Raw genomic sequence first — 15,056 nt, forward strand, 5'->3', positions numbered from 1 at the left:
TCAATTATCCACACTCACTGAGAAACAAGGCAGCGCTGAGGGTGCAAATCTCTGGGGAATCTGAAATGTTCCCTTCAACCATTTGTTTTCTTTCCATCCTAGCCCAGATCTTTGCAGGGGCTGCTGACAAGTGGCCAACCTGAGAGATTTAGACCTCACTTTCTTTCCCTTGCCCCTTCTGCAGTGACCCAGCATCCTTGCTTTTCTGGCTCAGCCCCAGCTTCACACATTTCATGACATTGTCCCAGCAGCACACTCATGTGTAGGCCACAGATGCTCCCGTGGAGATTGTCAGAGAGAGTCACATACCTCTGTGCCCTCCAAGGCACCAGCAAACGCAGGGTAAGGCAACAGGGCAGATGATGGGAGAGAGAAGGGAAGAAAGCGGTGAATCCTGAGGTACCTATTGAGTGGATCTGAGGCAACTACTGGACAGGCGGGAGTTCTCTTTCTGCTGAGCACCAGGCTTTCCAGGCACTTCAGGTAGGTCCTTCGGAGGAGGAGCCCCATCTTGACAGACTTAAGCTAAGCCCTCCCCTCCGCCCCACCCCCACCCCCACCGCAACCCGGTGCCCTGAGGGGCAGTAGCAGCAGTGTGACAGGGTCAGAGTTGACAAGGAGACTGACTTTCCTAACCTCTCAAGTCGCCCTCGCAGTGCCAAGCCAAACCGATCGCTGCAGTTTAGCCTCCAAAATGTGACCCCACAGTATGCTCATTCCCCGCCCCTCCCCCATGGCCTCCGTCCCCCTTTTCAGGCCTCAGCCTCCCTCCTGCCTTCCTGCCCTCCTTGTGCAGGTGGGCCTCGCCCCTCTCCACCGCCCTCACTGGGGCCGGGCGAGGAGCTCAGGCGGAGAGGGTGACCACCGTGCTGGCAGCCTGCCTCTCGGGCCAGCAGGCCTCTGAGGACCCAGGGCCAGAGTGTCTTTCACTCCACAGCGGGGCCTGATGCCCCCTGGTTCCAGCCTACTGTCTGCAGCTTGCCTTTTTCTCACACCCCCCTCTTCACCCTGCTGTCCGCCCCGACTCCCAGCCACGTGACTGAAGTTGAGTTTTTGCAGAGCCGCTAACATCCATGAACCCAAAATACCAGGAGACCAGGGCCCTAGAGAGCAGCCTGTAAACAGCTAAGCTAGGCTCTGAGGAGGCGTTCCTGACCGTGGGTGACAAGGGGTAAGGGAGCAGTGGGTGCTGGTCAGCTCATGATGGCGACTGACTGGGCCGGGGCCGGGGCCCAAGACATCTTGCTGGAACAGCTTGTTCAGCAGGGCCTCGTACAGGGCCTCCCTGTGCTGGGAGACAAGCTGAGCCTACAGCCCAATATCTTGCCAAGTCATTTATGTTTTATTGGCTCTAACCCCGACACACAAATTGCTTTTTAACATTTTTTTTCCTTTTTAAACTTCGTATATGTTTTTTTGCTCACCTTGTAGCTCAGTCTCTCACACCCTCTCTCTGAGAAAGCAAGCGTCCAGAGGCTCTTTCTGCTTTCCGGAGAAGAAGGACAAGGGCCCCTTGTCTTTACAACTGTGGTAAAGATAGGTGGAGGCTGTGAGATGGTACCTGGACATTCTTTTCCTCACACTTTTGAACAGTTTTTTCCCTTGGTCACTGTTCCATTTAATTCAACAAGTATGTATTGGACCACCTTGTATGTGTCAGGCTACAGTAACATGCCTTGGAGGAGACAGAAGTGAATGTGATACAGACCTTCTCTCACAGACTTTCATCCGGAACCTGGCTTAGGGCTTGAAGAGTTTGGGGCAGCGTGGGCTGCCGTAGCTTCTGTGCACAGGCCAGGGAAGGCTCCGTGAAGTGTTTGACTTCAGCCGCCAATAGATACATGCCACCAGGGGGCAGCATGCCTTGGTTTCCAATTTGAGCTGCAGAACTAAGTTTGCATTCAGTTTGACACACAGGCCTTTCAAATAGAAACCCTATTCAGCATGAGGTCTGAGCAATTTGACTCCTAACTGTGGATGTAGAAAAGAGGGAAGGCAAGTAGGAGCCAAAGGCTACTTTGAGTTGGACCCTTCACAGACGTACACTGCCCTCCTCAACAACAACAACAGTAAAAACAACTCACGTTTTAAAAACAAAAGAAAGTAAAAACTTGGGCCTAGAAAACTAAGGGCTATTCAGCCAACTGTACCCACGGGAATGCTCTGAGTATGAAAGAGGAAGAAAAAAAAACTACAAATGGGATTGGAGCAGTGCTTTGACAATTAGCTGAGCCAGGTCACATCAAGAGGACAACAGGAGGTGTGCCATAACATCTAGTGTCTTTCACAAGCTCACATTTGAGAGAACTTCACTGCCTCCTTTACTCTCATAATAGGCCTAAATGCTATCTGCCAACATCCGTGCTCCAGGAAGTCCCATTTTAAACAGTAACGACAAAGTGACCTCGATTACATTTGCCATGAAAGACTTTATCCACTCTGGTAATGAATTCTTCTGTATCTCGGGGGCCCAGAATGTGCTTGCCCTGGACCCAGAGGGGAGGAAGCTCTCTCATTCACTCTGCTTTTTGGATTTCTGCTTATTCCTAGAGAATCCCCAAGTCATGTCCATGGCTGCAAGCCCTCACCTTCTGTGAGCAGGACAAGAGGGGTTGGTGACCATCTTGCAGTCCCTTTGAGAGTGTTCCTAAAGCCCGCACAGTTCTAGATCACGCCTAGATAGAAACACTCCTTCCCACTGAAGAGGATGTTGCAGTCATCATGTCTCCAAAGGGCAAAAGCTCTTCTCTCTAGCATCGATCCCCAAGGATTAACACAATTCTCCATTTGTGGGTCATCTTTGACCCAAGCTCCTAGATGGTGGGAAGCAGCCTGTTCTCTTGGAAAGGGCCCTGGAATGGAAGCTAATGCCCTGACTGTCTCATTGACTCTCTAACCCATGCAAGATGCTTGACCCTTCTGAGTGTCAGTTTCCGCATCTGTAAAATCAATGAGGTTAGATCTGTCATTATTTCTATGCTGTTAGTTCGTGTTTCCATAAATACTTGTAATAGTTTTTTGGGGAGAAGACATTAGTTCTAGAACCAAAAAGAAGCCTATAATGAATGGTTCAAATTATCTTCAAGGCCTATGTGTTTCTCAGGCGGTGACGAGATGCTCAGCATGGTTGAGCTTCCCCAGTGGGACAGTGGAGCTGATTGGAAATAACCACCTTGCTTTGGATGGAGCCAGGAGACCTGTGACGAAATGAATGTTATAATCTGTGGTCTCTTTTTCCTTTAGGGTTTTGGAATTGCTGGAGAAAAAGGAGAAAAGGGAATCCCTGGTTTGCCGGGACCTAGGGTACGAACCTGGAATTTTGCTTGCCTGGATCTGTCAAGTCACCCGGTCCCTTTTGTTTTCCGTTTGCATCTCTGTTATGTAACTTGATGGCCTCCTAAGCTTCTCTTGTTTCTCTTTCTCAACCCTCGGGCAGGTCCCTAAGACCTCTTCCTCTCCCTTCTGCCACATTCCCTTGACTTAGTGGCTCCTTTGAATAAGGAATGAGGTACAGTAAGTCCCCTACATACGAACCTTCAAGTTGTGAACCTTTCAAAGATGCAAACGTATTATAAACCTACTACAGTACAGTACTATATAGCCAATTGTGTTAGTTGGGTATCTAGGCTAACTTTGTTGGACTTACGAACAAACCGGACTTACAAATGCCCTCTTGGAATGGAACTCGTTCGCATGTAGGGGACTTACTGTACTCCCTACAGCAGGTGGTTCCTCAGCCCGTTTACTCTCCTTGTCCTCAACTATAATTATCTTCTGGGCTAAAGAATGACATGTCTTACTTTCATTCCATTCTATCCTGAGGGAAGGTGGGGTAGGGGCAGTTTGCAGGAATGGAAGAAAGAGGACCAAGTGCAATTTTTATAGGACAGAAACAAACCTGGGAAGTTCTAGAACATAGTGAGTAATGTTTGGAGTCAACAGTTTCCAATAATAATCTCACTTCAAGTGGAGAAATAACTGTTAGCCTCTCTGATTCCTAGCTTCAGGCACTTAGGTCTTACGTTGTTAGTAATTGGCCAACCTTAGCCTTAAAGAAGCAACACTTCAGAGAATTAATTGTCTTTTTAGCTTGGTCATGAAGTTTGTCAAGAGTCTTTTGAGTATTCTGCAATGTTCATCCATTACCCTGCCATTTCCTTCTCCACTTTCCTCTACTCCCCTGTCTTGAAAACACAAAATCACCAACAAAAAATGCACTGGGGGAGAGAGACAAGAGGCCCTCCCACAATCTATTTAAAAATCTCATGACTTGGAACTAATGCAGACTAAGTATAATACCACCCAGCCCTTCTACCCAATTCCACATAGTACTTAAAATGTTTCCATTTATTTAGCTCTTTAAAATTTCCCTGTGTGCCTATTCAGCCTGATGGATTAGTGCTTAGAAAGAAGTCATTAAGGCACGTCTAGGAACATTCTCTTACCTGGTTTTAGGAGCTGCTAAATCCTGATCTCAGTTGGAGAGCTTTGTTATGTAAGTCTAGTTGCTTTGTCTAGTATGGGCTATTAATCCTTCTAAGGTACCTCTATTCTCTTTACAGGGTCCCACGGGTTTAGAAGGAGTCCAAGGCCCTCCAGGGAGTCAGGTATTTTGGTTAATATCATTAAAGCCTCAGTGTATAAAATCCAAATCAGAAGGCCCTCTTGCTTTACTTAACATGACCATCAATGCAAAGGGAAACACTGCTTACAATTCAAATTGTCCGCCTCTCTTTGTTTGATAGAATCTCAGCCACTCACTTCTTTTGTTTTTACCCAAGAAGATGAGTGTCCAGTGTTCAGTCCTATGATGAAGTAGTACTCCTTTAACATGTTATCAGGGCCTAGCAAAGCCAGCCTGCTTGTATTCGTCTCTAGCCTCGTGGCCCTTGTACCTCCTAACATGCAAGTTGGCTACCTAAGCGCCATATTGCCTTCTGGAACATTTTACGGCTTCCAGAGTCAGGTATGATCCATATATATCCTGGAATGCCGGCCAAAATCCCTGTGCCATTTGCCCTGGCCTAATCCAAAAACCAGCCCCTCTTGTGCTCTTAGACATTCAATTCAGTTGTAACTATGTTTCTGTCACAGGGCAAGAAGGGGTCTTCAGGTTTCCCCGGGCTTAATGGATTCCCAGGAATTAAGGTAATGTTTTTAGGAAGTGAAAATCCAGGATTGAGGAGATGGAAGGGTGAAGAATTAGTATAAATGCTATTTAGTCCATTTGGGCTGCTATCACAAAATATCACAGACTGGGTGGCTTATAAAAAAAAAGAGAAATTTATTTCTTATAGTTCTGGAGGCTGGAAGTCTGAGATCAGGGGGCCAGTATGGTTAGGTTCTGGTGAAGATCCTCCTCCGGCTTGCAGACTGCCTACTTCTTGCTGTGCCCTCACATGGTGGAAGGGGCAGGCTAGCTCTCTTGGGCCTCTTTTATAAGGGCACTAACAATGGTGGGAGCTCTGCCCTCATGACCTAATCACCTCCCAAAGACCTCACCTCCTAATATCGTCATCACCTTGGGCACTAGGTTTTCAACGTGAATTTTTGGGAGACACAAACATTCAGATCATAGCAAATGCCTATATGATGAAATGGAGTATTTTTTAGTATTTTGACATTTTAGATGTCACCCTTTTCACACGAAATGCGTACAAGCAAATCCATCCCTACAGGGAGAAATATTTTATTATTGACATTGTTTAGAATTGCCAACTTTTGGGTTTTGTTATCGTTTTTAAATTCTCTCAAGCAATGCATCCCCTTATTGCCTGCACCTGGGGCAGACAGCTCCTACCTCCCAAGCCTGGATATGCCAGTCTGTCTGATTCTGGTACCTGAGTCTCCCTTTTGAGAGAATTAGGACTCTTTTGACTTCCTCTGCCTGACATCACCCACTAACAAGGGCCGTGACAGTAGCAGAGTCCCAAGCCTGCTGAAAGTGGGAAATAAAAGTTAAAACTCGGGCTTCCCTGGTGGCGCAGTGGTTGAGAGTCCGCCTGCCGATGCAGGGAACACGGGTTCGTGCCGCGGTCTGGGAAGATCCCACATGCCGCGGAGTGGCTGGGCCCATGAGCCGTGGCCGCTGAGCCTGCGCGTCCGGAGCCTGTGCTCCGCAACGAAAAAAGTTAAAACTCTGTTCCCTCCTTAGCACCTCTTGGGTGTAGCCATATTTTCTATTCCTGCCATATGTTTCCCAGGCCCAGAAGCAGATTGTCTTGGAGTCAGGTTGCAAGATAAAATTGGGATCCCTTGTCCTTGACAGGTTCTCAGTTGAGTGTCAGGCCTCTGGGCTGCCTTGTGTCACCTTCATCTTAAATTTATTGGACTTTGAAATTAACCTATGGATTGTTTGGCCCTGGAAATCAGGGGTTACAGAAGGAGGAACCTTCCATTGTCCCAGGGAATGGTTTTGAGGGAACATAAATCTTATGTGATGAGGTCACAGAAATATTTGTGTTTAATGTATTTAATCTTTGCAGGGTGAAAAGGGTGACATTGGCCTGCCAGGCCCAGATGTTTTCATCGATACAGATGGTGCTGTGATCTCAGGTGCAACTTTTCATTGATTGGAGTGGAAAAAAAAAAAGATAGGAAGTTGACTTCTATATCCCCTGTAATTGTTAAGAGGATACTTTGTCAGCCACTGGATTGCTGCTAAACCCGATCCCCACAAGGGCCACTCGTGGATCCTAAACTTGGGAAATGAATCTAACTCCAATGTCTTAGGCAAAGAAGCCAAGCCCCATACTCCATGTTTGTGTTGGGTCCACCAAGACTAGGATTTGCGTTGGCCTGGGTCTGGATTTGCTAAAAATGGTTCTCCTAGTGATGCTTAGGGAAGGATTCATACCCTCCCAGCTAGGCTAACTTCAGCCTGATACTCTGGGACACACAGGGTCTCATGTACGTGATCCCATGCATGCTCGAGCTTGACAATTTCACAGGAAGTGGAAAAGTATCTTTGGTTAGGGGAGCAAGTATCTTTCGGTTAGGACAGCCCTCAATAGTGTGACACTTTGGAAGTTTGCCTTCACCTCTCCTTGTTCTAGTTACTGTGTGTGCCCAACTCTTCCCTTCGCCTTCTCTAGAGATCTAGATGTCAGTGTCTCCAGCTACTTCTCGCTTGACCAAAGGCTTCTCCTATAGTGCCTCTTCCATCTGGGTCTCCTAACTTCCTTCTCCTCACATCCTCTCAGGCCTGTGCCCTGTCTGGTAAACTCATTAAAGCTGAGGTGTTAATGGTTGACAGTGGCTTCCTGTGTTCCACGCTCAAGAAACCTGTGTATAACATGAAGAGTAGGCTTCGACACCTTAACCCAAATGGCAGAGATTTGAGGCGTGACAAAAGATTACTAGTAGTAGAAGAACCTTCCTAGTACTTATCAGATCTTACCATGGAAGGTAAGCCCTGGCCAGACCAGTACTGAACAGTAGGAGAGCGTTAGCTCAAATAGGCCCATTATCACATGAGAGCATTAGCATCTGGGAGACCTGTGAAGGGCAAGAAAGGCGCTTCTAACCTGAGGACATCTCCTTGCAACTCTTTTGAGGCATTTTGTGGCATTTGTGGGCCTCCCTTCGGTTTGCTTACTGCTTTTTTTTGTTGTTGTTGCAACGCCAGGTTATCCTGGAGACCCTGGTACGCCAGGCCTCCCAGGCCTTAAAGGAGATGAAGGCATCCAGGGCCTGCCTGGCCCTCCTGGTGCCCCTGGATTACCAGCTTTACCAGGTAAAACAAACTAACCCACCCCATGCACAGATCTCCACTCTGGTGCTCAGCACCCCCTTCTATACTCTGGTCTGGGTACATACCCAGCCACAGTCAAAAGAAAGGTAGACTATAGTCAGTAGGCTCCCTGCTGCAAGCCCAAGGCCAATGTATATGAGAATAGGGCCTGGGTAAGCAGCTTTCCTTTGACCTCAGGAATGTACCATAGCTACATAGGCAATCCCAGACCATCAATGAGGGGACCTGGGTTGGCCTGCCAGAGCCCTGTCACCCTTCTGTTTATGTGCCATCCCAGTTGATGCTTGCCAGAAGGAGCTAACAAAAGCCCAGACGAAAGTTTGTACCCAGCCCTTCACTCTGTGCTTAACCCAGGATCCTGTGGACGACATCCTTGACACAGTCATTGGAGGAACACGCCCATATGTCACTCTATAGTAGTAAACAGAGAAAGGGCATGCCAGCGTCTGGGAGGCAGTGATGTTCCAAATAGAAAGCCTCAGACATTACTTTTAAAGACAGCAGTTTCTAAATTCTCTGGAGATGGGCCTCTGTAAGGATACCTGTGCTTTTAAAACGGCCCCTTGGAGGAGGTACAGCTGATCTCAGCACCAAGGTGGAAAAAATCTAGAAATGGGAGGCTGGAGACCCAGGTTTCCCTCTCAGGTGCCACTTAGAAGTTCTGCACCCCTGACCATGTTTCTGTACGTCTTTGGGCCTCCATTTCCCAAGAGGTTAGGCTAGCTGATTCCTAGGGACCCTTCTAACTCAGCTGCAGGAGAAGGGCAAATGCTTTCCCAAATTCTCCCTCGGAGCTAGTGTCTAACATCGGCACTGATTGGAATCCCCTGAAGAGGCGGGTGATGTGATGAGCATTTTTGTGTGGGCTTATCCTTCCAGGTGGCCCCGGTACTCTAGGGCTCCAGGGAGTTCCAGGCCTGAAGGGGGACCAAGGAAACCCCGGCCACACCACAACTGGGGCAGCTGGCCTCCCTGGCAGAGATGGTTTGCCAGGCCTACCAGGCCTACCAGGCCTACCCGGTAAGTCGTTTGTTTCTCTCTTTGGTCTTGAGATCCAGGTGTGATCCAGATTGCAGAACAGTCCTGATTTTTGAGGGAGGGAGCATCTCACAGGTTAGGGACCACAGCGATCAGAGTGTTCACCAAGGAATAGGCAAGTGAGGGCCATCTCGATGATCAGACACTACCTAATGCCTTCTGACTTCGTAGTCATTCCCTTTCCCCCTTCACTGTTCTCAGCCCCTAGGCCTGTGGTCTTGCAGCTCCTGAAGGAGCAGCATTGGCTCTTTCAAGCTTTCCCTGGTCCTCAGGGCTCCAGCGGCACGGGCTGAGAGTCCAGGAAACCAAGCCTGGATCCTCAAAGTGGCTGCTAAAATCCTCCACAGGGCTTATTCTCCTTAGGTCATCTACCTGAGTATGAGATTCTAGATTCTAAGAAAAAGGCTAGAAATATGCCCCGCATGTTTCTTTGTAACCTGCAACCCCTGACCACTGCAGCTTGTACCCATCTCCTCTTTTGTCCTAAGAGGACTTCCTGGGATAGACATGGGGACTGCTGAGTTGCTGAAGCTGCCTTGGTTATTCCCATATCCCCAGTGTCTAGTCCAGTGCCTGGAACATAGTAGACATCCTATAAGTAGTAGTAGTAGAGAGAATTGAGCCAACAGAGTTTGGACTTGCTACAGACTTTGGGTCCTTGTCTTGGATTTTTGGGGGGAAGGGTGTCTCTGCTCTGGTGGTTGGGGCTCAAGGACCCTTGGTGACTGAGCTGCTATGCTGAGTCACATGAGCCCAGGCTCCTGTAAGTTGCCAATCTTTTATGTTTTTTTTCCCTAAAGGTCCAGCATTTGAGACGGGAACTCTACAGAGCACAGAGCCAGGGTTGCCTGGTCTCCGAGGAGAACGAGGTCCAAAAGGAAACCCAGGCCTCAAAGGAATCAAAGGTGATTTTGTCCCCTTAGGTTTCTTTGTTCCCCAAACTCCCTGGAGAAGGCCCTCTGGGAAGAAGCAAACTAACAGCCTTGGGAACCTGAACAGGACGAATCCTGGATCTTGCGTGGGAATGTGATTATACGACTGTTGGAAGTGCTCTATTTGGAGCTCTAAGACTGAGGCTGGCGGTTGAGGTCACACAGGACAAAGTGGCCCCCAGGCTACTCTACCTGCCCCCTCCACCTGCAGAAGCTACTCTGCACATTCTGCAGCCCCTCTCAGTTTGCAAGGGCAAGGCAGGAAGTCACTTATGATTACCTTCAGCCCGAAGGAGAGGTCAAGACCTGGAACTCTGAAAAAGCCAACTGGCTCCAGGAAAACAACTCCGATCCCCACAGATTGACTGAAGGATTGATTGATTGCCCCAGCCTTCGTCTGCCTTGCACTTTCCATCTTTCTGTTGGGTCATTCCTCCATTTCATACTCTGAGGGGCAGATGCTAAAGTGCAAATAAATCACTTCATTATAGTTCCAGCCCAGGGCAGGGTGGAGGAAGAGGTGAAAGTACTGGCCGAAGAGAGGTTTGGGTATACCTGGGGGTTTCAGGTACCTGAGATCTCTCCTGTTCTCTCAAGGAATTTACAGCTCTCCTCGACCTCAAACAGAAAGGTTTTAACTCACTCCTCTCCTTTCTCATTGCCCTATCATAAAATGGCACTACGTAAGTATAGGAGCTAGTTCAGAAATTTTTGAAAGCCCCATCTCTAATTTTTAGATCCAGGGAAGATGGTTGAGGGCAAAGGATATTAAATTTCAAGTCTCGACCTAGGATGTCAACTTTGGCCCTTCCCTGACTCACTGCAGAGCTAGTGTGCTTCTTGATACCATTCTCATACTTAAAAACAGGGCCAACTCTGATGCCTCCCCTCCTATATTCCCATGGGACCAGAAGGTTTTTTTCTCTCTCTCTCTCTCTCTCTCTCTCTCTCTCTCTAAGTCTGGAATAGTGATAGTGATTCTCAGGTGATTCACTGGACATGAGAATCACCTAGGGGAAATTACTACCAATTAGATTCTTGGACCTGGCCGCCTGAGAGTCTGACTGATTGGACCTGGGGTGAGGCCCAGCAAGCTGCCTTATAAGCAAGCATCCCAGGTGACTCAGGCAGGAGGTCATGGATCACACTCGAGAAATGATTATTTGGAGAACAGGCTGTTCTTTCAGAGTTTCAGGGATTATCGCTTTTCTAAAGGTAGGAAGAGGCCCTTCAGGATCTTAGGGAAACTCAGAGTCATCTCTGTTGATCCAAAGTCTCATTTCCTAGACCAGAAGCATGGAAGGTATAAGTGGCTGGGCTATAGTGCTAGTGACTCCTTGCTATCTCTTCAAAGATGCTTTGCTGAAATCTCTGTCATCAATTTATTTGGCATTTGTCTCTGTGTACAAAAGACGGGGGAAAGACATTCTGGTGAATAGTATGTTCAAGTGGCTTGGATTCCGGACTCTCAGTTGGTTAGTGTAGGTCAGTGGTTCTCAACTCTGGCTGCACATTAGACTCACTGATGGCTGGGCTCCACCCCAGAAGACTGAAATCCAAATCACTAGCACAGATGTACTTTGATGGAAAGTGAACCTAGTTCATTCGAGTCTGTTCTCTGCAGGCCTTCTGATTTCCTCCATGGAGTTGTTCAGGTCACGAATTACCGCTGGCAGGTCTTCCTTCTTCTTGGAAAGATGGCCCACTTAGATTAATGTTGTCTTTTTTTTTCCTCCAGGGGACTCTGGTTTTTGTGCTTGTGATGGTGGTGTCCCAAACATTGGACCACCTGGGGGGCCAGGCCTACCTGGACCACCAGGTCTCCTGGGCCTTCCGGGCCTGAAAGGAGCAAGAGGAGATCCAGGCTTTGGGGGTGCACAGGGCCCATCAGGGGATCCAGTAAGTCTTACCAAACTTTGGCCCTGAGGGAGCAAATGGGAGCTTTTAAATGCCCCTCACTCCTCACCAATCACTTTCCTAAAACACATAAAAGAAAGATGGGGATGAAGCAGACCTTCAAGGTTTTGATCCATAATATGAAGAAGTCTATCTAGGTATCTTGAAAGTCCCTTTCTGCTTTAACCTACCTATGTTCCCTCCCTTCCTCCCTCCCTTCCTTCCACAAAATTATTTACATTTGCCTAGAACTGTGCCAGGCCCTGAACACAAGGTTCCCATCCTCAAAGATTTCAAAATTTAGAAAGGGTAAGGAAATAAATGGGCAATTATAATCCAAGATGACGACATAATCCAGTGTCCAGAACTGTGCCATAATGTACCCACGGACCTGTTTTAGGTCAGACCTATGCGAGGCGCCAGAATCCTATGAAGTCTGCGTCTCCTCATCATTCCCTTCTGTCTTTTTGTCAGGGTGTATTTGGGCCTCGAGGTCTGGAAGGTCCCAAAGGAAAGAAAGGGGAAGCGACTCTCAGTACAGGATCAGGGATGCCAGGAGATCAGGGTGATCCTGGTCTCCAGGGGCTCCCTGGTGAGACAGGAGCCCCAGGCAAGGACGGAGTACCAGGTTTACCAGGCCTGCCAGGCTTTCAGGTAAGTCGATTGTTCCTGGGTAAATAGTGCTGTAAATCCTCACACCTGACTTGGCAGGTGGGTGGGTGGGGAGTATCTGATGGCTACTTCCTGCCTCTGCCACTGACACTTTTGTCTCTGTGCTTTTCCTTTCTGTAAAATAGGAATCTTTTTCTCAGAATGGGTCATTGGCTCACTTGATAAACGCTAGTGACAACTGACCACATCACTTAAAATGTTTCAGCTTCTGAGGAGCTTTCCATTGCAAGTAATCCAGCTGCTTTCTATGACCTGCCCCCACCAGAGTTGTCCTTTCCCCTCACCCACACCAATCTAGAACCTTTTGCATTATCAGATCACTCAGGGTTGACAAGCTTCATTCCCATTAACTCGACTCAGAAGAATTGATTGAAAAACTAGAGTGACAGAGAATTTTAACCAAAAAATAAAGCCCTGCTCATACTGGTTAGGTGTTTCTTTCCTATGGTCAGAGGGCTTTCCAGATAAGTCTCTTAAGTAATGATTCATCCTTTCCTATGTGTTGTCTAGGGTGATGGTGGACAGGGCTTCCCAGGTGAAAAGGGGTTACCAGGACTTCCTGGTGAAAAAGGCCGCACTGGTCCAGTTGGCCCCCCAGGAATTGGGCTACCAGGATCTTCTGGACCTCGTGGGCTTCCTGGAGATAAAGGAGTAGATGGATTCCCAGGGCAACCAGGCCCCCCTGGGATTCCAGGTGAGTCAGGGAATCAGATGGCTTTGGGCTTGGAAAACTGACTCCTTGAGGGTAGATATGACCCAGATGCGTGGAATGTGTCATAAGAAGGCCAACTGGAATCACTACTTTCAATCCTCTTGAGGATTTTCATGTGGAAAAAGGATCATACTGTGGTACAGTTACACAGAACAATATAGATTTCCTCCCTACTAAGTGAAAAACTTCCCAACAGAGCAGTCTGAAAGTATAACAGAATGGCCTTGGGAGGTTATGAGCTCATAATCCCTGGAAGATTTCAAGCAGAAGCTGGATGACCATTTATTACAAGTGCCATGGAAGGAATGAGTGGAAATTGGACAAGAAAGGTATCCTCTAAGTTGTATTCTAATATCATCAGTAGGGAAGAACCGTTCCTTAATTCATGAGATCTCAGATTGAGAAGAGACCCTAGTTCTATCTAGTCTGATCTCCATTTCATACCTTAAATCCCTCCCATTTGTATAACTTCTCTTTCTACTTGAATTTTAGTAATTACAATGAGTGACAGCCCTGCTTATAGATCAAGGTACTATGCTATTAACTTGCCTTCTTGCATACAGCTAGAACAGTTCTTCATCCTAACTTCTACGTTTCCACAACTTCTATGTTCCCATTAGTGGTACCACACTTCCTGTAGTCGTCTGAAGTTTGAAAACTTGAAATTCATCTCATATTCTTCATTTGCAATGCCTCTTATCTTTGTCCCTTCTTCTTCTTGGTATTAAGCTCATTATCTTATGCCTAGCTAACACCTATATGCTCGTTGGAATAGATGGATGGATGGATGAATAGATAGATGGATGGATGGAAGAATGACAACTTCCTAAGTAGTTTTTCATTTCCTACCTCTAGACTTTCCCCACTCAATTCCACTATGAACACTGCTGCCAATTTAATAATCTGTAAAGAGCTGATTCCATCATGTTACTCCCCTAGTCCAAAGCCACAAATGTTCTCTACTAAATAGAGGATAATGTTCAAACTCCTCAGCCTAGAATTCAGAAGTCTCCAAACATGGACACAACCAACCTTTCTAACCTGACTTTATCTCGTACTCTTCATGATTAAAACAAAACAAAACACTAAGACAACTGTATCTTTCACTGTCCCCATAAACAATATATTCATTTCTAACTCCAAGATTTCGCCCATGTTGCCTTTTTCTTGAATACTCCTCCTTTTCTCTATGTACTCACATCCCATCCAACTTTCAGGCTTCGATATAGGCCCTAATTCTTCCACTAAGGTTTCTCATGACCCCTATAGTATGTCTTTGCCAGTTAGATTACATATTTCCTTCCATTAATGCTTTTACTTTTTCCAAATGCATTGTAAGCCTCTGGATACTAAGGAAGGTGAGTAATCCTTTTCAGTGTTTCTCAACCTGCCTAGTATAGTGCAGTGTTCCACAGGAGACTAATATACATTTACAGAGGAAAGGGCCTTTTCCATAACCAAGGAGCTTTTTCTTAGACCTATTTCTCCTCTTTCCACCTCGTCACCTTGAAGAATTACAAAAAAAGAAAACAGATACCAGGTCTTGTAAAAATTTATTTCTTTTAAAATGTACTTTTGTGAATTGGTCTAATAAGGATTACAGTACAAGTTAAAAATGGGTGATTCAGGATTCTTAAACCCAAGTCAGTATTTCAGTCCAAGTCAGTATCCCCATTAAGGCTGTGAGGAATTGTGTCAAGCAAAACCATTCGGCCTTTTGGAAGTCCTGGTGTCAGCTATAGCTTTGCTTCCAGCTCTGTTCCCAGAGACATTATTCATGGTCATTCCACCGCCCCTCCGCCAATTGGGTCTTCATTCTAGTTCAACCCATTTTGCAGGCAACTAGGTTTTAAACTGAGTTATATTAACATGGTGCCTATAAACTTAGATATGCTCAAATCTGGATATTATCAACATTCCAACTGCTTGGAAACAGAAGGAAGCCCACAGGAACATTTCTGTCCCAAACTTCACTATCCCTGGACCCAGAAAGTTCTCAGGAAACTAGTGATCTAGAAAGCTATAGCCTGGGAGATGCCTTATGCAGAAAATG

General features: G+C 46.9%; 1 protein-coding gene across 5 annotated transcripts in view; it reads left to right on the forward strand.

Annotated features, from left to right (window-relative positions):
• Positions 1-15,056, forward strand: part of COL4A6 (collagen type IV alpha 6 chain) — a 282,926-nt gene that overhangs the window by 237,375 nt on the left and 30,495 nt on the right. For 4 of the 5 annotated variants that reach the window (XM_073798855.1, XM_033849132.2, XM_033849133.2 and 1 more), the window contains 10 exons: positions 3,244-3,303; positions 4,563-4,607; positions 5,095-5,148; positions 6,486-6,555; positions 7,628-7,735; positions 8,633-8,773; positions 9,592-9,696; positions 11,462-11,622; positions 12,094-12,273; positions 12,802-12,985. In XM_073798855.1, coding sequence (XP_073654956.1) covers positions 3,244-3,303; positions 4,563-4,607; positions 5,095-5,148; positions 6,486-6,555; positions 7,628-7,735; positions 8,633-8,773; positions 9,592-9,696; positions 11,462-11,622; positions 12,094-12,273; positions 12,802-12,985 — 1,108 coding nt within the window. The remainder of the gene's footprint in view (positions 1-3,243; positions 3,304-4,562; positions 4,608-5,094; positions 5,149-6,485; positions 6,556-7,627; positions 7,736-8,632; positions 8,774-9,591; positions 9,697-11,461; positions 11,623-12,093; positions 12,274-12,801; positions 12,986-15,056) is intronic. The other variant, XM_033849135.2, reaches the window with a different exon arrangement.

This window comes from Tursiops truncatus, chromosome X (assembly GCF_011762595.2).
Source record: "Tursiops truncatus isolate mTurTru1 chromosome X, mTurTru1.mat.Y, whole genome shotgun sequence".
Lineage (NCBI taxonomy): Eukaryota > Metazoa > Chordata > Mammalia > Artiodactyla > Delphinidae > Tursiops > Tursiops truncatus.